The 26,675-nt window shown below is 43.7% G+C and overlaps 1 protein-coding gene across 1 annotated transcript in view; it reads left to right on the top strand.

Annotated features, from left to right (window-relative positions):
• LOC311134464 (fibulin-1-like) overlaps positions 1 to 4,828 on the top strand; it is a gene marked incomplete at its 5' end in the record, with an annotated part of 61,543 nt that extends 56,715 nt beyond the window's left edge. Inside the window, one exon of the mRNA XM_084168148.1 lies at positions 3,989 to 4,828. Within this exon, the coding sequence (XP_084024274.1) occupies positions 3,989 to 4,128 (140 nt within the window). The 3' untranslated portion in view covers positions 4,129 to 4,828. The remainder of the gene's footprint in view (positions 1 to 3,988) is intronic.
• Between the last annotated feature and the right edge of the window lie 21,847 nt (positions 4,829 to 26,675).

The following is a 26,675-nucleotide window of genomic DNA, read 5'->3' as shown; positions in this document are numbered from 1 at the left end:
TCCAAGGTAGGGGAGGGTTTGGCCGGCAGGGATGTGGGTTCGTTTCCCACGGGGGGGCAAGTATGAAAAAAAACACACACAAATTTTTTTTTTATGCATTCATTAACTGTAAGTCGCTCTGGATAAGAGCGTCTGCTAAATGAATAAAATATAAATGTAAAAAATGGAATATAAACCACATGTTTGATTCCATTCCAGCTATTACGATGAGCCCGTCCTCCTATAGCTCCTCCCACCAGGCTTCTCTGATATTAATCAAAACCTCTTACCTGCATGTGACTCTGTAGGATAATTAGAAAAAGTCACTTTTTGACAATCCAGGGAAAGAAATGACATGTCCTCTTAAAACTGCTTATAACACAAATGTTTGTGATGTCTAAATTCTAACAACATATCTGTGTTAAATAGACTTATTTAGGAAAATTCAAGGACAGAGGGGGGCATGACTTAAAAAATTACAGAGATATTTCAATTTTAAATTCAAATGCAGTCAAAATGACTGCCTCTGCGCTTCTAGTGTTAACGCTATTTTCTACTTACAGGCTATTTTATGGTGTGGCGGAATGTTCTGGGGAACAGGGGGTTTGTGCAGCTGTGTGTTTGATGGAGGGTGGAACATGGTGGGGTCACCTCTGCACCCTGCGGCAGATATACTACCTCAGAGGAAAATAACGACGCACTCCCCCAGGGATAGCAGAGCAGAGCACTTTCAGCCATACTGTAGGCCTACAATCATATCCTGGAATGTGCTAGATACACAAAGTAGAGGAGAGACGATATCAGTGAGAGATCTGGTCTTTTCATTGTTTATGTGTAAAGGCCTACACCTCAGGTAATGACGATATGATTGCATCAAAGTAAAACCTGGTAGCTTTGAGGTAAGGCTTTCACCTCACCACAGCTCGTGACCGAGTGAAATGTTTGCAGTGATTATGTGGTTGTGGTGGTTTGGTTTCACCTCAGGTTCTTAGCTAGTATGTTGAGCTCCAGCTGTCACTGTAGATGCCTTGTCTTCATGAAGGATACAGTACTCTGTGTGCTGTGGATGTGAAACATGCTGAAGCACAGAGCCCTTATAAGGCTTCATACGAGCCTCTTCAGGTGTAAAATCTGACTGCTCTGACTGCGCAATTAAAACATGGGATGATTGCTCTGGATAAGAGCGTCTGCTAAATGACTAAAATGTAAATGTAAATGATTAAGGAACATGCACTACATCACTCTGCCACTTAGCTGTGTTGAGCCAATCAAGGGACTCAGATAGCTGCTGCACCTCACTGATCAGTGACGACATGTAAGCTGCTGACAGTAGAACTGAGCACAGTACCTGAGAATCCATGAGAGGCATACAAATGTAATATTCTGTGCAATGTCATTTAGATATTGAGGAGTTTTGACTGTGGATGTTCATGGCAACATTTACATTTAGTTCAATCCTACATTGTCTTGTGTATTTTTTATCAATTTAAAATAATGTAACATTTCGCTTGTTTGTCCCTCTGATTTTCGTTGAAATGTTTGTCCTTGAGAGACTTTGTTTGCGGCAGCAGCGAACTTGGACCCAGCTGACCCCTGTAATGGAAAACATCTAGAGCCTCCATTGGATTCGGGTCACATTTATGATCTGAAACCATCGCTCTATTCCCAATAAAACAGGGCTATTGTGAAAGTGAAATCCATGCCGTATTGTGGTGTTCCATACTGTATTTATAATGAATGATATGTTTCATTGTGCTCGTCTCGCTCTCGCTTGTTTTGATTGGGTCTTCTGGTTCATCCAATATTGAACCCTGTGAACTGATTGACTTCAAAGTTACATGAGCAAATTTGAACTTTATGAACTCTGTTTCTTCGCATGCATTGCACGCAGTGCACATATTGCATTGGTAGTATATCTTGTTGTATGTCAACTACTTACATGCAGAGGATCAACTCCCAAACTCAGTCAACTTTATATCTACATTATCTCTCCGTATTGCGGGAATATATGGCACTCGTATAACCGAACAGCATGCCACCTCCATTCGCTAGTGATGATAATAATTGTTTCATACGCAAAGCCCCAATCTGTTTTTCCATGTCCTTAATTTTTTCGGAACATTACTGCCGCAGCACTGTCGTTGAGTTTACACAGAGGTTCCTTCTCTCTGATGACGCTGACGGTTTGGAAACAATAAAACCCCCGTCCCGCTCCCTTTAGCCCCTCAGCCCTGTGTCACTACGCAACAGAGTCCCAAAACACCAAAACAATGGGGCAACCCTGGTAAGAAGGGCCCCATTCCACACTCTTCAGGCGCTTATCGCTGGAATCTTCTGGAATCTTCTGTGTGGCCGCAGGGATCCAGACTGACTGGGAGAAGGGTGAGGGAAGATGGGACGAGAGGGGAGGCTCAGTAAGACTGACTCTGGTTGAGCTTCTCTAGCTGCTGCCTAAAGATGGATCCCTGAAGGAATGCCTGCCTGCCTTCATGGCTGTATCGCGTGACAGACCAGTCCGCTTTCCGTCGTCCAACACATGGGACTCATTTACCCTCGCGGGCCACAATGATGGTGCCACAAACATCAGGCAGGCACCCTTAGGAAGAGGAGAAGATGAGACAGGGAGAAGGCAAGAGAGGAGAAGAGAAAATAATGTTAGAGTTTTAGAGAGGGTCTAGATTCTAGCCTCACACCATGCCAGTATCCACCCCAGAGGACATTTGCAGCAACCAGCTCACTGTTGATCTTCATCGTTTGCCCTGTGGTGAACAAAACTAAATATAAAATGTTGATATTAATTGTCAGGGGTCTTTACTAATACCTTTTAAGACTGTTTCTGTTTTCTAAGACCCCTTTTCCATCTGTTTGACCAGAAGTCAATGCCTTCGCTTATTCCAAATGTTCAGGATGGAAATGGTTGAAAAATGTATATATGCCTTAATTTCTCTAGCTTTCATTTGATGTGCTCATATGAACTTCATATGTTAGTGCTCATGGGGCTTTTAACATGGAAATGCCCATGACCAAATGTCTCTCACTGGTTTATGACAATTGTGGTACAAAGGCTTTTCATGAGTCACATTGAATGATGGCATGACATCTTGTTAATTTGATTTAAGATGATTCATCGTTCTGTACTTTTGATAGACTTTATCGCATTGAATTCAATATATTTTAGTATAATAAGACCAATACCTATTTCATCTAATACCTGTCTCTCTGTGTGAGAAACCGTTGAGAGAGAACAAGAGAGATGGATAGATAGAGAGAAAGACAACAGTGAAAGGACAGTGCAGTGATTGTGCTGCCTGGCTGCACGCTGGGCGATGGCTGTTCAAACAGGACTGAGCTGAAATGTCACCAGCCCTCCACAGAGAAAGGGCCTGCTGACAGCCTGGATAAACACTGCCGTTTTTTCACCCTGTAATCGCATGTTCACTTAAAAAGAGCTTCCAACAAATTCCATGTGCATTCGGTCATTCTTGGGTCTCGGTCTAAAGCGGTGGTGGTGTGTTTATCCCACGTTGTTACCGTGATAGGAGAGTGTCTCTTTTGATTGTTCTCCGGGTGGTTGGCGGTTGGAGGGAGGAAGATGGGGACGGGTGGATGGATGGAGGGAGGGAGCGAGGGATGAAGGAGAGAAATAAAAGCCAGATTCACATGAATAGGTTTGACATTCCTCTCATCATATGAGGTCAGCACGTCACCAGGCTCCAGTAATAGTACTGCTGCACGTGATGAGAAGAAAACAACATCTATCCATCCCTGCTAACACTATTCATTCTAGAATGTCCCGAGATATAGAACTAGAATGGGCCTACAACTTTCATACAGTATGTTACGAGTAGGAATGCAAAAACATAGAGAAAGGTTTCCTACCCCCTGTAAGGACGACTGCTAACTAAATACAGTTTTAATAAAGCTAACCTGATGGTCAGTCATAACACCCCCCTTACACAGTATGTTTGGTACCCTTCGCTCTCTGACTATCCCTCTGTGTCTCCCTTAGGTGTGGTCCGACAGGTGAAGCCCCTGATTGGCTCGCTAAACATGGTGTTGAAGCTGGCTATGAACTATGTCACCTCTGGGGTGGTGTCTCATCGGAACATCGTCAATGTCCATATCTTCGTTTCCGAGTTCTGGTTCTGAGTTCAGGACACACACCACCACCACCACCACACATAGCCACACAGTTCTACCACAGTACTACCAACACCGTCACATAATAGCCACAAAGTACTACCAATTACACATTACTACCACACAGTACTACCACAGTACTATAACTTTACCCTCCTAACATGAAGAGAAATGAGAATGCTGAGTGCATGGAGGAGAAAAGGAAGATTATTTAGGCGTATAACTATAAGGATGTGCATGCACACCATTGGGAGGTATAGTAAAGATAATTCCTGATAAACCCAACACAACACATTGTAACTAACTTTTGTTAACTTTCATTCCGTTCCGATTAAGATAAACAGACCACTAGCTGCTTAGTCGCTTTTTTATTGTATGAAACTAAGGCACTTCCCAGTCAGTTTACCTGTAATATAAGTTGATGTAACAAGCCAAGCCATGAGTTGATGCATGCATCTGGCCTACAGAGCTTGATGTGAAGACTCGTATACTGTATCATGCAATGGAAGCATGCTATCATACTGAAGACAATAGAATGTGATTGTGAATTGAAAGTGCATGCGTACACATGGATATGTGAAAAACAACTGAAGGATTTAACAGTTGAATGTAACACTAACCCATAGGTTAATGGTGTTTATTACATTTCCTTTTCTTACTGTATACAATGCGAAAGGTGTTGCGGTACTAAATAAACCATCTTGTTTTTACTTGTGAAGCCATTTCTTTGTGTGCGGGTGAGTGAAAGCTTCAGATTGGTTGATGAATTTAACTTGTGTACATTTGGAGGAAAAGTGGGACAGAAGTCGTTTTTGCTACAGTGGTTGAGTGGAGAAAAAGGGGGAGTCAGGGGAGAGAGGAAGGGTACATAGGCACTAGGAACCAGGAACCACAGCCCTAATTAGGTTAGTCACTGAACCAGAACGGTTCTCTCTACTCCCTCTAAGTCAGCCTAATGGACATAAGACGTTGTGAGTGGAGCAGATGTCAGTAATGGTCTAACGATGGGGCTGTAATCATCACTGTAGTTGAGGCCCAGGCAGAGCTTTCCAATGCTTCAAAGACAATGGAGGAAGGAGAGACATCCATCAGGATCCCAGCCTGTCTACACTGACAGCTCTAAAGGTACTGAGGAAGGGGGAGATACTTCCCTGGATTATGTGGTATTGTTATTTTTTTAATTTACTAGGTATTACTGCACTGTTGGCGCTAGAAACACAAGCATTTCTCTGCACCTGCGATAACATCTGCAAATCTGTGTACGAGACCAATAAACGTTGATTTGATTTGAGGAAATAGAGGCCAAGAGGTCAGACCTGTGGTCAGACGTGAAAAGGAAACTAGGAATATTTGGAGTGTTTGTGTGTGTGTATGTGTGTGTGCAAACATAAGAAAATAAATGACAATAATATGATGGTTGGCCCAGCATCTGTAAAGACATACCCACAGAGGTAAAGGCAATTAGCCAATCTGGAAGGACATTACAAACCATCTGACATGGGGATTATTTGAAGGACCATAGGACAGACACATTGGGTAGATGTGTGAGAGTAGCTAAGTATAGCTGAACATGGACAGTATGACAGCCTGTACAGACAGTACTGGGCAGAGTATAGTGTGTAGGAGGACAGGACAGATTCCAACAAGCTGAATAATATGGACAGTCAAGAAAGGCTGGGGCAGCAGTCCCTACTCCCTGCACTGCTGCACTACAAAACCACATACATGTGTGGGGACAAATGAGCAAACATCTCTTGCCAGATTCCCTCTGAAAAGCCAATACAAGCTGCTTGCCTTACACTGGGAGCTGCTATGACTAAGCAGCTAGCGTGGGCCTGATGAGTCGACATAATGGTAGAACAGAGCAGCAGAGAAGACCTGTGTGGACTGGACTGGTTTGGCCTGTTTGTTTATGTACTCTACTGTGGCACTGTGGTGGTTAGGGCTCTCTGTGTGAGTTGTCATGGTGGTGTCTGGCTATGGGGGCTGAGGTGACCTGATCCCCTGCCTGGAGGGCTCAGTGGAGGAGGAGAGGCTGTGGCAGGAGCCAGGACAGACACCAGGGCCCACGGAGGCACGTGCTGGGGCTGAATGCACTCGCCTGCTCCTGCTTTTTCCTGGCGGCCTACCATGGCTACCACCGCAACACATGTTATAGGATATAAGTGAGTTCTTTTAATAAATGTTGGGGTATTTTTTTTTTTTTTAAGGTTACAAACCACTGTTTCTCATTACAGAAAACACAAAAATGTTGCTGTTAGATGGATACTACTAGAATGCCAATGTCCTACCCTCATCTATATATACAAAAGTATGTGGACACCCCTTCAAATGAATGGATTCGGCTATTTCAACCACACCCGTTGCTGACAGGTGTATAAAATCAAGCACACAGCCATGCAATCTCCATAGACAAACATTGGCAGTAGAATGGCCTTACTGAAGAGCTCAGTGACTTTCAACGTGGCACCGTCGTAGGATGCCACCTTTCCAACAAATTTCGGCCCTGCTAGAGCTGCCCCGGGCAACTAAAGGTGCTGTTATTGTGAAGTGGAAACATCTTGGAGCAACAACGGCTCAGCCAAGAAGTAGTAGGCCACACAAGCTCACAGAACGGGACCACCGAGTGCTGAAGTGTGTAGCGCGTAAAAATCGTCTGTCCTCGGTTGCAACACTCACTACCGAGTTCCAAACTGCCTCTGGAAGCAACGTCGGCACAAGAACTGTTCGTCGGGACCTTCATGAAATGGATTTCCATGGCCAACCAGCCGCACACCAGCCTAAAATCACCATGCGCAATGCCAAGTGTCAGCTGGAGTGGTATAAAGCTTGCAGCCATTGGACTCTGGAGTAGTGGAAACTCGTTCTCTGGAGTGATGAATCACGCTTCACCATCTGGCAGTCCAACAGATGAATCTGGGTTTGTCGGATGCCAGGAGAACGCTACCTGCCCCAATGCATAGTGCCAACTGTAAAGTTTGGTGCAGGAGGAATAATGGTATGGGGCTGTTTTTCATGGTTCGGGCTAGGCCCCTTAGTTCCAGTGAAGGGAAATCTTAACGCTAGAGCATACAATGACATTCTAGACGATTCTGTGCTTCCAACTTTGTGGCATCAGTTTGGGGAAGGCTCTTTCTTGTTTCAGCATGACAATGCCCCCATGCACAAAGCAAGGTCCATACAGAAATGGTTTGTCGAGATCGGTGTGGAAGAAGAGTGGAGGCTGTTATAGCTGCGAAGGGGGGACCAACTCCATATTAATGCCCATGATTTTGGAATGAGATGTTTGACGAGCAGGTGTCAATAAACTTTTGGTCATGTAGTATATACAGTGGCTTGCGAAAGTATTCACCCCCCTTGGCATTTTTCCTATTTTGTTGCCTTACAACCTCAAATTAAAATGGATTTTGGGGGGGTTTGTATCATTTGATTTACACAACATGCCTACCACTTTGAAGATACAAAATATTTTTTATTGTGAAATAAGACAAAAAAACAGAAAACTTGAGCTTGAATAACTATTCACCCTCCCCAAAGTCATACTTTGTAGAGCCACCTTTTGCAGCAATTACAGCTGCAAGTCTCTTGGGGTATGTCTCTATAATCTTGGCACATCTAGCCACTGGGATTTTTGCCCATTCTTCAAGGCAAAACTGCTCCAGCTCCTTCAAGTTCCGCTGGTGTACAGCAATCTTTAAGTCAAACCACAGATTCTCAATTGGATTGAGGTCTGGGCATTGACTAGGCCATTCCAAGACATTTAAATGTTTCTCCTTAAATCACTCGAGTGTTGCTTTAGTAGTATGCTTAGGGTCAATGTCATGCTGGAAGGTGAACCTCCGTCCCAGTCTCAAATCTCTGGAAGACTGAAACATGTTTACCTCAAGAATTTCCCTGTATTTAGCGCCATCCATCATTCCTTCAATTCTGACCAGTTTCCCAGTCCCTGCCGCTGAAAAACATCCCCACAGCATGATGCTACCACCCCCATGCTTCACTGTGTGTTCTCGGGGTGATGAGAGGTGTTGGGTTTGCGCCAGACATAGCGTTTTCCTTGATGGCCAAAAAGCTCTTCCATATGTTGGGGAGTCTCCCACATGCATTTTGGTGAACACCAAATGTGTTTGCTTATTTTTTTCTTTAAGCAATGGCTTTTTTCTGGCCACTCTTCCGTAAAGCCCAGCTATGTGCAGTGTATGGTTTAAAGTAGTCCAATGGACAAATACTCCAATCTCCACTGTGGAACTTTGCAGCTCCTTCAGGGTTATCTTTGGTCTCTTTGTTGCCTCTCTGATTAATGCCCTTCTTGCCTGGTCTGTGAGTTTTGGTGGGCGGCCCTCTCTTGGCAGGTTTGTTGTGGTGCCATATTCTTTCCTTTTTTAAATAATGGATTTAATGGTGCTCCGTGGGATGTTCAAAGTTTCAGATATTTTTTTATATCCCAACCCTGACCTGTTTGGAGAGCTCCTTGGTCTTCATGGTGCCGCTTGCTTGGTGGTGCCCCTTGCTTAGTGGTGTTGTAGACTCTGGGGCCTTTCAGAACAGGTGTATATATACTGAGATCATGTGACAGATCATGTGACACTTAAATTTCACACAGGTCGACTTTATTTAACAAGATATGTGACTTCTGAAGGTAATTGGTTGCACCAGATCTTATTTAGTCGGAATTTTACATACACCTTAGCCAAATACATTTAAACTCAGTTTTTCACAATTCCTGACATTTAATCCTAGTAAAAATTCCCTGTCTTACGTCAGTTAGGATCACCACTTTATTTTAAGAATGTGAAATGTCAGAATAATAGAAGAGAGAATTATTTCTTTCAGCTTTTATTTCTTTCATCAGATTCCCAGTGGGTCAGAAGTTTACATACACTCAATTAGTATTTGGTATCATCTTTAAATTGTTTAACTTGGGTCAAACGTTTCGGGTAGCCTTCCACAAGCTTCCCACAATAAGTTGGGGGAATGTTGGCCCATTCTTCCTGACAGAGCTGGTGTAACTGAGTCAGGTTTGTAGGCCTCCTTGCTCGCACACGCTTTTTCAGTTCTGCCAACAGATTTTCTATAGGATTGAGGTCAGGGCTTTGTGATGGCCACTCCAATAACTTGACTTTGTTGTCCTTAAGCCATTTTGCCACAACTTTGGAAGTATGCTTGGGGTCATTGTCCATTTGGAAGACCCATTTGCGACCAAGCTTTAACTTCCTGACTGATGTCTTGAGATGTTGCTTCAATATATCCACATAATTTTTCTTCCTCATGATGCCATCTATGTTGTAAAGTGCACCAGTCCCTCCTGCAGCAAAGCACCCCCACAGCATGATGCTGCCACCCCCGTACTTCACGGTTGGGATGGTGTTCTTCGGCTTGCAAGCATTCCCTTTTTTCCTCCGAACATAACGATAGTCATTATGGCCAAACAGTTCTATTTTTGTTTAATCAGACCAGAGGACATTTCTCCAAAAAGTATGATCTTTGTCCTCATGGGGAGTTGCAAACCATAGTCTGGCTTTTTTATGGTGGTTTTGGAGCAGTGGCTTCTTCGTTGCTGAGCGGCCTTTCAGGTTATGTCGATATAGGACTCGTTTTACTGTGGATATAGATACTTTTGTACCTGTTTCCTCCAGCATCTTCACAAGGTCCTTTGCTGTTGTTCTGGGATTGATTTGCACTTTTCACACCAAAGTACGTTAATCTCTAGGAGACAGAATGCGTCTCCTTCCTGAGCGGTATGACTGCTGCGTGGTCCCATGGTGTTTATGCTTGTGTACTATTCTTTGTACAGATGAACTTGGTACCTTCAGGCATTTGGAAATTGCTCCCAAGGATGAACCAGACTTGTGGAGGTCTACAATTTTTTTTCTGAGGTCTTGGCTGATTTCTTTTGACTTTCCCATGATGTCAAGCAAAGAGGCACTGAGTTCGAAGGTAGGCCTTGTAATGCATCCACAGGTACACCTCCAATTGACTCAAATTATGTCAATTAGCCTATCAGAACCTTCTAAAGCCATGACATCATTTTCTGGAATTTTCCAAGCTGTTTAAAGGCACAGTCAACTTAGTGTATGTAAACTTCTGACGCACTGGAATTGTGATACAGTGAGTTACAGTGGGGAGAACAAGTATTTGATACACTGCCGATTGTGCAGGTTTTCCTACTTACAAAGCATGTAGAGGTCTGTAATTTTTATCATAGGTACACTTCAACTGCGAGAGAAGGAATCTAAAACAAAAATCCAGAAAATCACATTGTATAATTTTTAAGTAATTAATTTGCATTTTATTGCATGACATAAGTATTTGATACATCAGAGAAGCAGAACTTAATATTTGGTACAGAAACCTTTGTTTGCAATTACAGAGATCATATGTTTCCTGTAGGTCTTGACCAGGTTTGCACACACTGCAGCAGGGATTTTGGCCCACTCCTCCATACAGACCTTCTCCAGATCCTTCAGGTTTCGGGGATGTCGCTGGGCAATACGGACTTTCAGCTCCCTCCAAAGATTTTCTATTGGGTTCAGGTCTGGAGACTGGCTAGGCCACTCCAGGACCTTGAGATGCTTCTTACGGAGCCACTCCTTAGTTGCCCTGGCTGTGTGTTTTGGGTCGTTGTCATGCTGGAAGACCCAGCCACGACCCATCTTCAATGCTCTTACTGAGGAAAGGAGGTTGTTGGCCAAGATCTCGCGATACATGGCCCCATCCATCCTCCCCTCAATACGGTGCAGTCATCCTGTCCCCTTTGCAGAAAAGCATCCCCAAAGAATGATGTTTCCACCTCCATGCTTCACGGTTGGGATGGTGTTCTTGGAGTTGTACTCATCCTTCTTCTTCCTCCAAACACAGCGAGTGGAGTTTAGACCAAAAAGCTATATTTTTGTCTCATCAGACCACATGACCTTCTCCCATTCCTCCTCTGGATCATCCAGATGGTCATTGGCAAACTTCAGATGGGCCTGGACATGCGCTGGCTTGAGCAGGGGGACCTTGCGTGCGCTGCAGGATTTTAATCCATGACGGCGTAGTGTGTTACTAATGGTTTTCTTTGAGACTGTGGTCCCAGCTCTCTTCAGGTCATTGACCAGGTCCTGCCGTGTAGTTCTGGGCTGATCCCTCACCTTCCTCATGATCATTGATGCCCCACGAGGTGAGATCTTGCATGGAGCCCCAGACCGAGTGTGATTGACCGTCATCTTGAACTTCTTCCATTTTCTAATAATTGCGCCAACAGTTGTTGCCTTCTCACCAAGATGCTTGCCTATTGTCCTGTAGCCCATCCCAGCCTTGTGCAGGTCTACAATTTTATCCCTGATGTCCTTACACAGCTCTCTGGTCTTGGCCATTGTGAAGAGGTTGGAGTCTGTTTGATTGAGTGTGTGGACAGGTGTCTTTTATACAGGTAACGAGTTCAAACAGGTGCAGTTAATACAGGTAATGAGTGGAGAACAGTAGGGCTTCTTAAAGAAAAACTAACAGGTCTGTGAGAGCCGGAATTCTTACTGGTTGTTAGGTGATCAAATACTTGCATGTCATGCAATAAAATGCAAATTAATTACTTAAAAATCATTTCACAGTTGAAATGTACCTATGATAAAAATTACAGACCTCTACATGCTTTGTAAGTAGGAAAACCTGCAAAATCGGCAGTGTATCAAATACTTGTTCTCCCCACTGTACATGACCTTACAATAGTTTTTCATCCATTCTGAAGATGACAGGTTAATTGTAACATGAAGAAATTTGGTTGACGCCTTATTGATATTTATTCCTTGCAACTTTTGTGTAGTGACTGACACCGACTGATATGATCCCCTAATTCATAATAATTGACTCAGAAATGTATGTAAACCTACAATAATGTATGTAACATACAGTAAATATAAGACCTGAGTTGACTGAGTGGAGTAAATATCATCCAACACATTTCAATTACATTCTTAACTAAACTTACATTACAGCACATGCACTACGCTCATCTTCTCATGGGTTTTCTACTTGGTGTTTCACAGTAGTCCAATAGATGGCAGACACATACAACACAACACTTCCTTTACACAACACACTGTCTACTGCGACTGCTTTAACCAGGACTGAACTGCTTCACCATGGTGGAAAACCAACCCAACACAAATTGAGCTAATTCCTTTCTTTAGGCCTTTATGGAACCTGGCCATGGCACTCCCAATATCCCTTCTCATATGATCAATGAAACTCTCTGTGGTTTTGAGGGATAGAGAGTGGACCAATTACCCAGCGGGCTCCACCTTGACCCCAAAGAACAACTCAAAACACCCGAGTTGTGACCTTCCATAACTTACTGCTCCAGACTTAACCACCCTATGACCAGTGCTGAACTCACCCTGATGCCAGAGTACACACTGGATCAATCACATTGGGGAGTAGGGAGTCGGGCCGTACTCATTCAAATTCAGAGCACAGTCTCTCTGTTGTAGCTCCTGAAAAGAACACCATACCGCCTCTCCTTATTTTGGGAGGAGAGATGCATGGTGACGTCCGCGGAGCTTAACTAGATGCATATCATATGGAGGGAAGGATGGATAGGAGATTGTCGGAGTACCTCATAGTGTTTGCGAACAACCCTAAAATAGATAGTGACATCAGGTTGTAAAGTGACCCTTTTCATATGGGATAATGGGATGAATGGCTTTAGCATGACTCTATTTATTACAGACACATATTTATTATTATTTTATTGCTCGGGGTGATATTTAAAACAAATGTGTTCTTCATAAGAATAAAAGCACATTGTTTATTAAAGAAAATAACCATGTGCCAAATGACATACTGGCTGCAAGGTTTGTAAATTGGCAATAATAGGAATTCAAAAGCGCTGTCTGGTCAAAATTATAAAAATGTGAAAGGCATTTATTTTTGGGGGGGTGGGGGTATCAACACTATGCAGGCAAGCATGCAACCTCCATTCTGAGGTTGACAGTCAAACAGGTCACATTGTATATTTGTAATAATTAATATAAATGAAATTGACTATAGATCTTTGGTTCAATTGATCTGTGACACAAAAACCATTTACAATTTGAGAACTGTAGAGTTATCACAAGTCGTAACCTTACAAGTCTGCTGAGTTAAAGGGAAGCACAGCCGCGAGCTGCCCAGTGACACAAGCCTACCAGACGAGCTAAATCACTTCTATGCTCGCTTCGAGGCAAGCAACACTGAAGCATGCATGAGAGCATCAGCTGTTCCGGATCAGCTGTTCGCGATGTGAGTAAGACTTTTAAGCAGGTCAACATTCACAAGGCCGCAGGGCCAGACAGATTACCAGGACGTGTACTCCGAGCATGCGCTGACCAACTGGCAAGTGTCTTCACTGACATTTTCAACATGTCCCTGACTGAGTCTGTAATTCCAACATATTTCAAGGAGACCACCATTGTCCCTGTGCCCAAGAACACTAAGATAACCTACCTAAATGACTAGTGCTTTGAAAGGCTGGTCATGGCTCACATCAACACCATTATCCCAGAAACCCTAGACCCACTCCAATTTGCATACCGCCCCAACAGACCCACAGAGAATGCAATCTCTATTGCACTCCACACTGCCCTTTCCCACCTGGACAAGAGGAACACCTACGTGAGAATGCTATTCATTGACTACAGCTCAGCGTTCAACACCATAGTGCCCTCAAAGCTCATCACTAAGCTAAGGACCCTGGGACTAAACACCTCCCTCTGCAACTGGATCCTGGACTTCCTGATGGGCCGCCCCCAGGTGGTAAGGGTAGGTAACAACACATCTGCCACGCTGATCCTCAACACAGGGGCCTCTCAGGGGTGCGTGCTCAGTCCCCTCCTGTACTCCCTGTTCACCCATGATTGTATGGCCAGGCACGAATCCAACACCATCATTAAGTTTGCCGATGACACAACAGTGATAGGCCTGATCACCGACAACGATGAGACAGCCTATAGGAAGTAGGTCAGAGACCTGGCCGTGTGGTGCCAGGATAACAACCTCTTCCGCAACGTGATCAAGACAAAGGAGATGATTGTGGACTACAGGAAAAAAATAACAGGACTGAGCACGCCCCCATTCTCATCGACGGGGCTGTAGTGGAACAGGTTGAGAGCTTCAAGTTCCTTGGTGTCCACATCACCAACAAACTATCATGGTCCAAACACACCAAGACAGTCGTGAAGAGGGCACGACAAAGCCTATTGCCCCTCAGGAGACTGAAAAGATTTGGCATGGGTCCTCAGATCCTCAAAAGGTTCTACAGCTGCACCATCGAGAGCATCCTGACTGGTTGCATCACCGCCTGGTATGGCAACTGCTCGGCCTCTGACCGGAAGGCACTACAGAGGGTAGTGCATACGGCCCAGTACATCACTAAGGCCAAGCTTCCTGCCATCCAGGACCTCTATACCAGGCGGTGTCAGAGGAAGGCCCTAAAAATTGTCAAAGACTCCCTAGTCATAGACTGTTCTCTCTGCTGTCGCATGGCAAGCGGGACCAGAGCGCCAAGTCTAGGTCCAAAAGGCTTCTTAACAGCTTCTATCCCCAAGCCATAAGACTCCTGAACAGCTAATCATGGCTACCCGGACTATTTGCATTATTATCTATGCATAGTCACTTTAACTCTACCCACATATTACATATTACCTCAATTACCTCAACTAACCGGTGCCCCCGCACATTGACTCTGTACCGGTACCCACTGTATATAGCCTCACTACTGTTATTTTACTGCTGCTCTTTAATTATTATTTTTAACTCTTTTTTTGTTATCTATTTTTTACTTAAGACTTTTTTTTTCTTTTCTTAAAACTGCATTGTTGGTTAAGGGCTTGTAAGTAAGCATTTCACTGTAAGGTCTACACCTGTTGTATTCGGCGCATGTGGCAAATAAAATTTGATTTGATTTGATTTAATGGTCAAGGCTCAATATATTGAATAGGTCTTGATCAACTGTAATCTTTTGAGAGGAAACTACAGCATTTTTGCACTTTGCCCATTGAGTAATCTTATGGGAATAGGGTTTATAAACCCTGGCGCATTAGCGACTGTCCCACCATGCCTCTACTAAGACTCCTCTGACATCACAAACCTTTTGACCCTAAACATTTACATTTTTCTTGTAGTGAAAACAACTTGAGAGTTTGCTATGTCTGTCAGTGTGATGTTTTGTCTGCGGCTGCGTATACACACCCTACTGTCCTCCCACTGCGGACCCACTGCGCTGTCTCACATGTCCTCACACCTCAGAAATTCTGCCACAAAGGTATGGGACCCTCGACGTCAACCTTTGACCTTGGAAACACTGGGGATGTGTCTGAAATGACACCATGTCCCCTATATAGTTCACCATAGGTCTCTGGTCAAAAGTAGTGGACAATATAGAGAGAAGGGTGCCATTTCGGACACAACCTGGGAGTCATCATGCTGTTTTGGCATCTGGTTACAAGGAAACCAGTACACTGTATGTTTTGATAAGTGGTGTCAGCTGTGTAATTGTTTTGAACTTGTACAGTTTACGGCACCTGCCCACAGAGCCTGACACTGGCAATCACCACTTTACACTGACTGACTGGAGTCACACCCAGTAATTAATTACCAAATCACTCACCAGACCTATGGTAATAATAACCTAAACTTGAACTGACGAGGGAGAACGAAATAAGAGGGAAGACTTAATATCAGCCAAGCTCCAAACTTATCCACACACTCTGCTTCTACACAAGTTCACCCAGCAGGGGTGTCATTTCAGCTAAAGTTAGGGGATGGCAGAATGACCCCACCCCCACCAACACACACACACACAATACACATATAAAATAGGAGGAAATGGTTTCCTGAAAATCATAGCAGGTAAAGTTATGCCCAAAACAACACCCAATAACTAGCTACCAAGTGCAAATTGACCTACGTCTGTGCCTCTTGCACAAGTCCTCTGTTTTAGTGTCATTTATTTTCTCTCAGCAGGCTTTCTTAGCTAGCTTCGTCGTTCACTTGTAGGCTGCTAGCTATGCCAGATGGCTACCCAGCTACTTAACCAGACATTTAGTTGAGAAGCTTGCTTGAGCTACAATTACTGGAAGTCTTTTAAGGCAATCTAATCTAGAAATATTTCCTGAAAGAAATTCTAGCTAACTGTGTGTCAGTGTGTGGAGACATTGCTGGTGTTTGGAGCTGCGTCTACACACAACACTTAATTTGTCTTCACCATCTTTGGCTCCATGTGCCAGATAAATCTGCACAGGATTTTTTAAAAGAGGTATAGGCAAAGATTTGTATAACTAACCCAAGAAACACCACCACTGTCATTTCCAATGGGAGCAAATGAAGCATAGTGGGCAGAACAAGCAAGGAGGTGGGCAGAGCCAAGCACGAAATAGCGAGATCCTATTGGCTTGTTCTAGCATGTATTTAGATATTTCCATTAGGGAACACCTACTCTGTGAAGTGTGCATGTGCAATAACTCAATTTGCCCTTGAACTCCTAAACAATGCAATTTCTTGAAACTTTGGCGAAGGGTAAAGTCTGCAAAACTTCATCCACTCTGTTCATATCAGATTCTTGTTTTGGGAACAGAAAACTGTATTGAGATCCAATGTTTCATCGATGAGAACATTTGCAGAATGTCAGCCCAGTTCCATCTTGCTCCATACTCTCCCACTGCCAGCCACTGGGCATCCTCTCCTCACCATATTTGTTGGGGAGTGGCAATACCAACCATTGACCAATCAGCTGTGAGGAATTGGTCTGGGGGCAGGGTGAAGGAAAATCATAAAGGAGGGGAAAAGAGCTAGTCCCACAGGCACGGGAAATCGAGCATGGCAAGATGTCTGTTTTCGCATACTGCAAAGCAGGGTTCTTCAATTCCGGTCCTGGAGGGCCGAAACACTTCTGTTTTTTATTTCTACCTGGTAGTTAATTGCACTCACCTGGTGTCCCAGGTCTGAATTAGCCCCTGATTAGAAGGAGAGGATGAAAAACAGAGGTGTTTCGGCCCTCCAGGACCGGAATTGAAGAACCCTGCTGTAAAGGTTTCAGTATAATAAAAACTTGCAGTGATTGGGTCTAAGTTTACTTTTGTCCGCGTTTTGTAAGCTACAATCAGTGAAGTAGGTTGAAAGCATCACCGCTGTGTAAATAATCTACCTCATTAGTGACGATTCCACAAAGAAACCAGATAGCACTCTTTTGACCGGCAAAGCCTTGAGTTCCTCTGGCAACGAAGGAGAAAGATCCCAGTGTAAAACTTTACCACGTTTATCTCGCTATCTAGTTTCAGTTCACTAGTGCTAGCCTGGGGATGAGGCCTATGCTGCTGCCTTGCATGTTCTATACAGAGAGAGGAGAACAAAGGTTGACGGTCGCCGGTGGACACACTGACTTTACACCAGTGGTTGTGAGTAAAGACATTGTCATGATTGATGATTTTATGATTTTATCACGTCTATCAAGGTTTTGTAATGTTATGACGAACTGTTGCGAGTTCTTTTTATAGAGGGGTTAACATATTAGGCCTAATTGTTGTGGGGAAGCACAAACTCAACCAGTCTAGGTTCTCTTTTAAATACTTGTGTTGATGTATTACATATGGGGATTCGCCGGTAGGCAGATCACTACTAAGAGACCATTCACACAACTTCTGTCGGAGACAGACAGGTCGAGTGGTGAATGAGGTGAGCCCCTCCCTCTTTATAAGGTACCACTCACCCATCCTCTGGTCATTCTCGCCTCTCTTCCTTGCGGAAGAATCACTATGACTCCTGAAGCTCTTCTCAGCACGACTAGAATCCTGTCTTACTACTTAACTGTTCTCAGGCGAACCGCTAGGTTAACGCTGCAGAACGTAGGACCTCAGCTCCTGTCGATAGTGTTGAGTATTTACAGAAAGGAACGTTTTGCTTCAAGTAGAATTTGTTTCCAACTTCTGAGTCTCCGGTGGTAGCTAGCGTCACACGGCTAGCTATCGAGACTTGGTTATCCAACGCTGCAAGGCTTAAGCTAACTTGGCAAGCTCGCTTTCCAGTGAGCTAGACACATTCAAAGTAGAACTCTGCCGCTACGCGGTTCCCTTCAGCTACACTTTTTCTACCTGGAAAGGTATAATTGCTAGCTCTCCTCTCATTGAAAGACAGGAAAAAAGCACATGCTTTCTAGCTCTAGCTTACAGCTAACTATCGACACTTGCTTAGCCCACCCTGCAAGGCTTAAGCTAACCTGGCTAGCTCGCTGGAAAGCAAACCAACCACACTTGCATTCAAATCAAATCAAATCAAATGTTATTTGTCACATACAGTGAGGGAAAGAAGTATTTGATCCCCTGCTGATTTTGTAAGTTTGCCCACTGACAAAGAAATGATCAGCCTATAATTTTAATGGTAGGTTTATTTGAACTGTCAAAAATGTTATAAATTGATTTGCATTTTAATGAGGGAAATAAGTATTTGACCCCCTCTCAATCAGAAAGATTTCTGGCTCCCAGGTGTCTTTTATACAGGTAACGAGCTGAGATTAGGAGCACACTCTTAAAGGGAGTGCTCCTAATCTCAGCTTGTTACCTGTATAAAATACACCTGTCCACAGAAGCAATCAATCAATCAGATTCCAAACTCTCCACCATGGCCAAGACCAAAGAGCTCTCCAAGGATGTCAGGGACAAGATTGTAGACCTACACAAGGCTGGAATGGGCTACAAGACCATCGCCAAGCAGCTTGGTGAGAAGGTGACAACAGTTGGTGCGACTATTCGCAAATGGAAGAAACACAAAATAACTATCATTCTCCCTCGGCCTGGGGCTCCATGCAAGATCTCACCTCGTGGAGTTGCAATGATCATGAGAACGGTGAGGAATCAGCCCAGAACTACACGGGAGGATCTTGTCAATGATCTCAAGGCAGCTGGGACCATAGTCACCAAGAAAACAATCGGTAACACATTACGCCGTGAAAGACTGCAGCGCCCGCAAGGTCCCCCTGCTCAAGAAAGCACATATACATTTACATTTTAGTCATTTAGCAGATGCTCTTATCCAGAGTGACTTACAGTTAGTGAGTGAATACATCATTCTTTTTATATATATATATATATTTTTTTACTGGCCCCCCGTGGGAATTGAACCCACAACCCTGGCATTGCAAACACCATGCTCAACCAACTGAGCTACATCCCTGCCAGCCACATCCCTGAGCTACATCCCTCAACCAACTGAGCTACATCCCCTATCCTGGGCCAATTGTACGCCGCCCCATGGGTCTCCCGGTCACGGCCGGCTACGACAGAGCCTGGATTCGAACCAGGATCTCTAGTGGCACAGCTAGCACTGCAATACAGTGCCTTAGACCACTGCGCCACTCGGGAGACCGAGGGCCATCTGAAGTTTGCCCATGAACATCTGAATGATTCAGAGGAGAACTGGTTGAAAGTGTTGTGGTCAGATGAGATAAAATGGAGCTCTTTGGCATCAACTCAACTCGCCGTGTTTGGAGGAGGAGGAATGCTGCCTATGACCCCAAGAACACCATCCCCACCATCAAACATGGAGGTGGAAACATTATGCTTTGGGGGTGTTTTTCTGCTAAGGGGACAGGACAACTTCACCGCATCAAAGGGACGATGGACGGGGGGCCATGTACCGTCAAATCTTGGGAGAGAACCTCCTTCCCTCAGCCAGGGCATTGAAAATGGGTCGTGGATGGGTATTCTAGCATGACAATGACCCAAAACACACGGACAAGGCAACAAAGGAGTGGCTCAAGAAGAAGCACATTAAGGTCCTGGAGTGGCCTAGCCAGTCTCCAGACCTTAATCCCATAGAAAATCTGTGGAGGGAGCTGAAGGTTTTTTTGTTGTTATTCTGTCTCTCACTGTTCAAATAAACCTACCATTAAAATTATAGACTGATCATTTCTTTGTCAGTGGGCAAACGTATAAAATCAGCAGGGGATCAAATACTTTTTTCCCTCACTGTAAACGTGTTTAGCAGATGTTATAGCGGGTGAAGCGAAATGCTTGTGCTTCTAGCTCCGACAGTGCAGTAATATCTAACAAGTAATATCTAACAATTTCACAACATATACCCAATACACACAAATCTAGTAAGGAATGGAATTTAAGAATATATCCATATATGGACAAGCAATGACAGAGCGGAATGGACTAAGATACAGTAGAATATTATAGAATAGAATACAGTATATACATATGAGATGAGTAGTGCAAGATATGTAAACATTGTTAAAGTGACTAGTGTTCTATTTCTTAAAGGCTGAGCACGCATCCTTGTGGGGCCCCAGTGTTGAGGATCAGCAAAGTGGAGATGTTGTTTCCTACCTTCACCACCTGGGGGTGGCCCGTCAGGAAGTCCAGGACCCAGTTGCACAGGGCGGGATTCAGACCCAGGGCTTCGAGCTTAATGATGAGCTTGGAAGGTACCATGGTGTTGAATGCTGAGCTATAGTCAATGAACAGCATTCTTACATAGGTATTCCTCTTTTCCAAATGGGATAGGGCAGTGTGCAGTGTGATGGGGATTGCATCGTCTGTGGATCTATTAGGGCGGTAAGCAAATTGAAGTGTGTCTAGGGTGACAGGTAAGGTAGAGGTGATATGATCTTTGACTAGTCTCTCAAAGCACTTCATGATGACAGAGGTGAGTGCTACGGGGCGATAGTCATTTAGTTCAGTTACCTTTGCTTTCTTGGGTACAGGAACAATGGTGGCCATCTTGAAGCATGTGGGAAAAGCAGACTGGGAAAGGGAGATATTGAATATGTCCGTAAACACACCAGCCAGCTGGTCTGCGCATGCTCTGAGGACACGGCTAGGGATGCTGTAGCCACGGAGAAGGAGAGGCCACAGTCCTTGGTAGTGGGCCTTGTCTGTGGCACTGTGTTATCCTCAAAGCAGGCGAAGAAGGTGTTTAGCTTGTCTGGAAGCGAGACGTCGGTGTTGGTGACGTGGCTGGTTTTCCTTTTGTAGTCCTTGATTGTCTGTAGACCCTGCCATATACGTCTTGTGTCTGAGCTGTTGAAATGCGATTCCACTTTGTCTCTATACTGATGTTTTGCCTGTTTAATTGACTTGCGGAGTGAGTAGCTACACTGTTTGTATTCTGCCATATTCCCAGTCACCTTGCCATGGTTAAATGCGGTGGTTCGCGCTTTAGTTTTGCGCGAATGCTGCCATCTATCCACGGTTACTGGTTAGGGTAGGTTTTAATAGTCACAGTGGGCACACATCACCTATACACTTCCTGATAAACTCAATCACCGTTTCAGTGTATTCATCTAAATTATTTTTGCAAGCTACCCTGAACATATCCCAGTCCGCGTGATCAAAACAATCTTGAAGCGTGGATTCTGATTGGTCAGACCAGCATTGAATAGTCCTTAGCACGGGTGCTTCCTGTTTGAGTTTCTGCCTATAGGAAGGGAGGAGCAAAATGGAGTCGTGGTCAGATTTGCCGAAAGGAGGGCGGGGGAGGGCCTTGTAACCATCCCGGAAGTTCAAATAGCAATGGTCGAGGATTTTAGCAGTACGAGTACAACAGTCGATATGTTGATAGAACTTCGGCAGCCTAGTCCTCAAATATGCTTCAGGAAAGTCATATTCCTGGTCGTAATGCTGGTGAGTTACCACCGCTCTGATATCCAATAGTTTTTCCCGGCTGTGTGTAATGATACAAAACACTTTCTGAGCTAATAATGTAAAGAATAATACATTAAAAAAAACAAAATACTGCAATGTTTCCTAAGAGCTAGTTGCGATGCCGCCATCTTCATCGGCGCCAGGATCTCTAACACACATCCAGGCTGTGTAAGGGCTATTTTACCAAGAAGGAGAGTGATGGAGTGCTGCATCAGATGACCTGGCCTCCACAATCCCCCGACCTCAACCAAATTGAGATGGTTTGGGATGAGTTGGACCGCAGAGTGAAGGAAAAGCAGCCAACAAGTGCTAGGCATATGTGTGAACTCCTTCAAGACTGTTGAAAAAGCATTCCAGGTGAAGCTGGTTGAGAGAATGCCAAGAGTGTGCAAAGCTGTCATTAAGTCAAAGGGTGGCTATTTGAAGAATCGCAAATATAAAATATATTTTGATTTGTTTAACACTTTTTTGGTTACTACATGATTCCATATGTGCTATTTCATAGTTTTGATGTCTTCACTATTATTCTACAATGTAGAAAATAGTAAAAACAAAGAAAAACCCTTGAATGAGTAGGTGTTCTAAAACTTTTGACTGGTAGTGTAAATAGTTGCATTCATGAGCTTTATTGACAAATGTCAATCAAAATAATAAATGTCTGCCATAGAAAAAAGCTGATCAAAATGAATGTATATGAATGCTGTAAGTACATAAATTGTTTGCTCACCGAGAAATGAATATCCAACTAGTCAGTGACAACTGTGTGGAGTTTGTGACTGCAACTATGTGAGCTTATTACAGTATTATAGACACTGTGCCTTGGGATTTCCTACGACCTTCTATGTAGAAGAACCCCTTATATTATATTCCCCTTACTTATATTCCCACGAGGGGCCAGTATGAAAATGTATGCACTCACTAACTGTAAGTCGCTCTGGATAAGAGCGTCTGCTAAATGACTAAAATGTAATGTAAATGTAATATTCTAATGACTCTTGTGTAGCTTGTGAGCGTCATTGAGCAAAACATGTTCCATGTGTGTTCGTGAGAGTCTCAACTTTTCATAGATAGCCTAATGAAGCAGGATCCTACCACTGCATAGGAGAGACCATCCATCCACGGTAGGGATGTTACACACATCATAAGCAGCAATTTCTAACAATCTAATATCTTATATCCAGCAAAGCAACATGGACAAATCCATTGACTATATCTACTGACTAGGGATGGATCCTAAGTTGAAGTTTCTGCATAACAAGACATCTGCATGCTTGTTCCAAACCACTGTCTCGGTACACACCCTAATACACCCTTATTTTCGGAATTAAGACTCAAAGGATTATTCAATAGTTCACAGGAATCAACAGTAATATCCCTGGGGGAAGGATTTAGGGCCGCAGAAACAAAACATTTAGCATTAATGACAGTCACAGTGTTCCCCTTGCTCTATCTCTTCTTTTGCCATTGTTAGAGCTTTGATTGCTCAACATTCAGTTTCACTCTGTGCATCACTCTGTGAATGTCTTTATTTAGCTCTCTACAGCAACCACACAGAGACAGAGGTTGTCTCTGATATTTATGAATGCAGGGCCTTTGAAGTTGTCAAATAGGCATGAGGAATTTCTGCACATAAACTTAAAAGAAAAACTTGGCCCACTATTGCTGCATAATAACTAATGCGTCACATTTGCTTTTGAAAACCATGCCTGCCTGTTCTTTGTTCATAATCGGTTCAAGGAGAATCCTTCAATATGTTTTTGTTTTGGTACCAGTTTGCACAAAGTGAGCGTTGTTAATGGTTAACCTTTAGAATTTACATTTTACATATTTAGCAGACGCTCTTATCCAGAGCGACTTACAGTTAGTGAGTGCATACATTTTTCATACTGGCACCCCGTGGGAAACGAACCCACAACCCTAGCGTTGCAAGCACCATGCTCTACCAACTGAGCTACAGGGGACCTACAGTCAAGAGGTGGCCACCGGCCAAGGAACGGTGCAGTCCATGCCACTCAATCACCCATGATTTAGGGACAATTTTTTGAGCTGCCACACCCGGAACACCCAACACACCACCTTTCAACAAAATAACAAAGTTTCCTATCTCAAGTACGCAGTGGCCTCCATTGCTGATCTATGATTAACTATACAGTGCCTTGCAAAAGTATTCATCCCCCTGGCATTTTTCCTATTTTGTTGCATTACAACCTGTAATTTAAATTGATTTTTATTTGGATTTCATGTAATGGACATACACAAAATAGTCCCAAATTGGTGAAGTGAAATTAAAAAAATTACTTTTACTAAACAATACTAGTCTAAAAAAGAAATAACAGAAAAGTGGTGCGTGCATATGTATTCACCCCCTTTGCTATGAAGACCCTAAATAAGATCTGGTGCAACCAATTACCTTCAGAAGTCACATAATTAGTTAAATAACGTCCACCTGTGTGCAATCTAAGTGTCACATGATCTGTCACATGATCTCAGTATATATACACCTGTTCTGAAAGGCCCCAGAGTCTGCAACAGCACCAAGCAAGTGACACCATGAAGACCAAGGAGCTAACAGGTCAGAAGCACAGATCAGGTTTGGGTTATAAAAAAATATCAGAAACTTTGAACATCCCACGGAGCACCATTAAATCCATTATTAAAAAATGGAAAGAATATGGCACCACAACAAACCTGCCAAGCGAGGGCTGCCCACCAAAACTCACGGACCAGGCAAGTAGGGTATTAATCAGAGAGGCAACAAAGAGACCAAAGATAACCCTGAAGGAGGTGCAAAGCTCCACAGGGGAGATTGGAGTATCTGTCCATAGGACCACTTTAAGCCGTACACTCCACAGAGCTGGGCTTTACGGAAGGGTGGCCAGAAAAAAGCCATTGCTTGAAGAAAAAAATAAGCAAACACGTTTGGTGTTCGGCAAAAAGCATGTGGGAGACTCCCCAAACATATGGAAGAAGGTACTCTGGTCAGATGAGACTAAAATTGGGCTTTTTGGCCATCAAGGAAAACACTATGTCTGGCGCAAACACAACACCTCTCATCACCATCATGCTGTGGGGATGTTTTTTCGCGGCAGGGACTGGGAAACTGGTCAGAATTGAAGGAATGATGGATAGCGCTAAATACAGGGAAATTCTTGAGGGAAAGCTGTTTCAGTCTTCCAGAGATTTGAGACTGGGACGGAAGTTCACCTTCCAGCAGGACAATGACCCTAAGCATACTGCTAAAGCAACACTCGAGTGGTTTATATGTATGTATGTGTACATATATATGTGTATGTATGTGTATATGTATATACAGTGGGGAAAAAAAGTATTTAGTCAGCCACCAATTGTGCAAGTTCTCCCACTTAAAAAGATGAGAGAGGCCTGTAATTTTCATCATAGGTACACGTCAACTATGACAGACAAAATGAGGAAAAAAAATCCAGAAAATCACATTGTAGGATTTTTAATGAATTTATTTGCAAATTATGGTGGAAAATAAGTATTTGGTCAATAACAAAAGTTTCTCAATACTTTGTTATATACCCTTTGTTGGCAATGACACAGGTCAAACGTTTTCTGTAAGTCTTCACAAGGTTTTCACACACTGTTGCTGGTATTTTGGCCCATTCCTCCATGCAGATCTCCTCTAGAGCAGTGATGTTTTGGGGCTGTCGCTGGGCAACACGGACTTTCAACTCCCTCCAAAGATTTTCTATGGGGTTGAGATCTGGAGACTCCAGGACCTTGAAATGCTTCTTACGAAGCCACTCCTTCGTTGCCCGGGCGGTGTGTTTGGGATCATTGTCATGCTGAAAGACCCAGCCACGTTTCATCTTCAATGCCCTTGCTGATGGAAGGAGGTTTTCACTCAAAATCTCACGATACATGGCCCCATTCATTCTTTCCTTTACACGGATCAGTCGTCCTGGTCCCTTTGCAGAAAAACAGCCCCAAAGTATGATGTTTTCACTCCCATGCTTCACAGTAGGTATGGTGTTCTTTGGATGCAACTCAGCATTCTTTGTCCTCCAAACACGACGAGTTGAGTTTTTACCAAAAAGTTATATTTTGGTTTCATCTGACCATATGACATTCTCCCAATCCTCTTCTGGATGCACTCTAGCAAACTTCAGACGGGCCTGGACATGTACTGGCTTAAGCAGGGGGACACGTCTAGCACTGCAGGATTTGAGTCCCTGGCGGCGTAGTGTGTTACTGATGGTAGACTTTGTTACTTTGGTCCCAGCTCTCTGCAGGTCATTCACTAGGTCCCCCCGTGTGGTTCTGGGATTTTTGCTCACCGTTCTTGTGATCATTTTGACCCCACGGGGTGAGATCTTGCGTGGAGCCCCAGATCGAGGGAGATTATCAGTGGTCTTGTATGTCTTCCATTTCCTAATAATTGCTCCCACAGTTGATTTCTTCAAACCAAGCTGCTTACCTATTGCAGATTCAGTCTTCCCAGCCTGGTGCAGGTCTACAATTTTGTTTCTGGTGTCCTTTGACAGCTCTTTGGTCTTGGCTATAGTGGAGTTTGGAGTGTGACTGTTTGAGGTTGTGGACAGGTGTCTTTTATACTGATAACAAGTTCAAACAGGTGCCATTAATACAGGTAACGAGTGGAGGACAGAGGAGCCTCTTAAAGAAGAAGTTACAGGTCTGTGAGAGCCAGAAATATTGCTTGTTTGTAGGTGACCAAATACTTATTTTCCACCATAATTTGCAAATAAATTCATTAAAAATCCTACAATGTGATTTTCTGGATTTTCTTTTCTCAGTTTGTCTGTCATAGTTGACGTGTACCTATGATGAAAATTACAGGCCTCTCTCATCTTTTTAAGTGGGAGAACTTGCACAATTGGTGGCTGACTAAATACTTTTTTTCCCCACTGTATATATATATAT

The sequence above is a fragment of the Coregonus lavaretus genome (genome assembly GCF_964263955.1).
Source record: "Coregonus lavaretus genome assembly, chromosome: 9".
Taxonomy (NCBI): domain Eukaryota; kingdom Metazoa; phylum Chordata; class Actinopteri; order Salmoniformes; family Salmonidae; genus Coregonus; species Coregonus lavaretus.
Note: the sequence above shows the minus strand (reverse complement) of the source record. Positions and strands in the feature narration are given on the sequence as shown.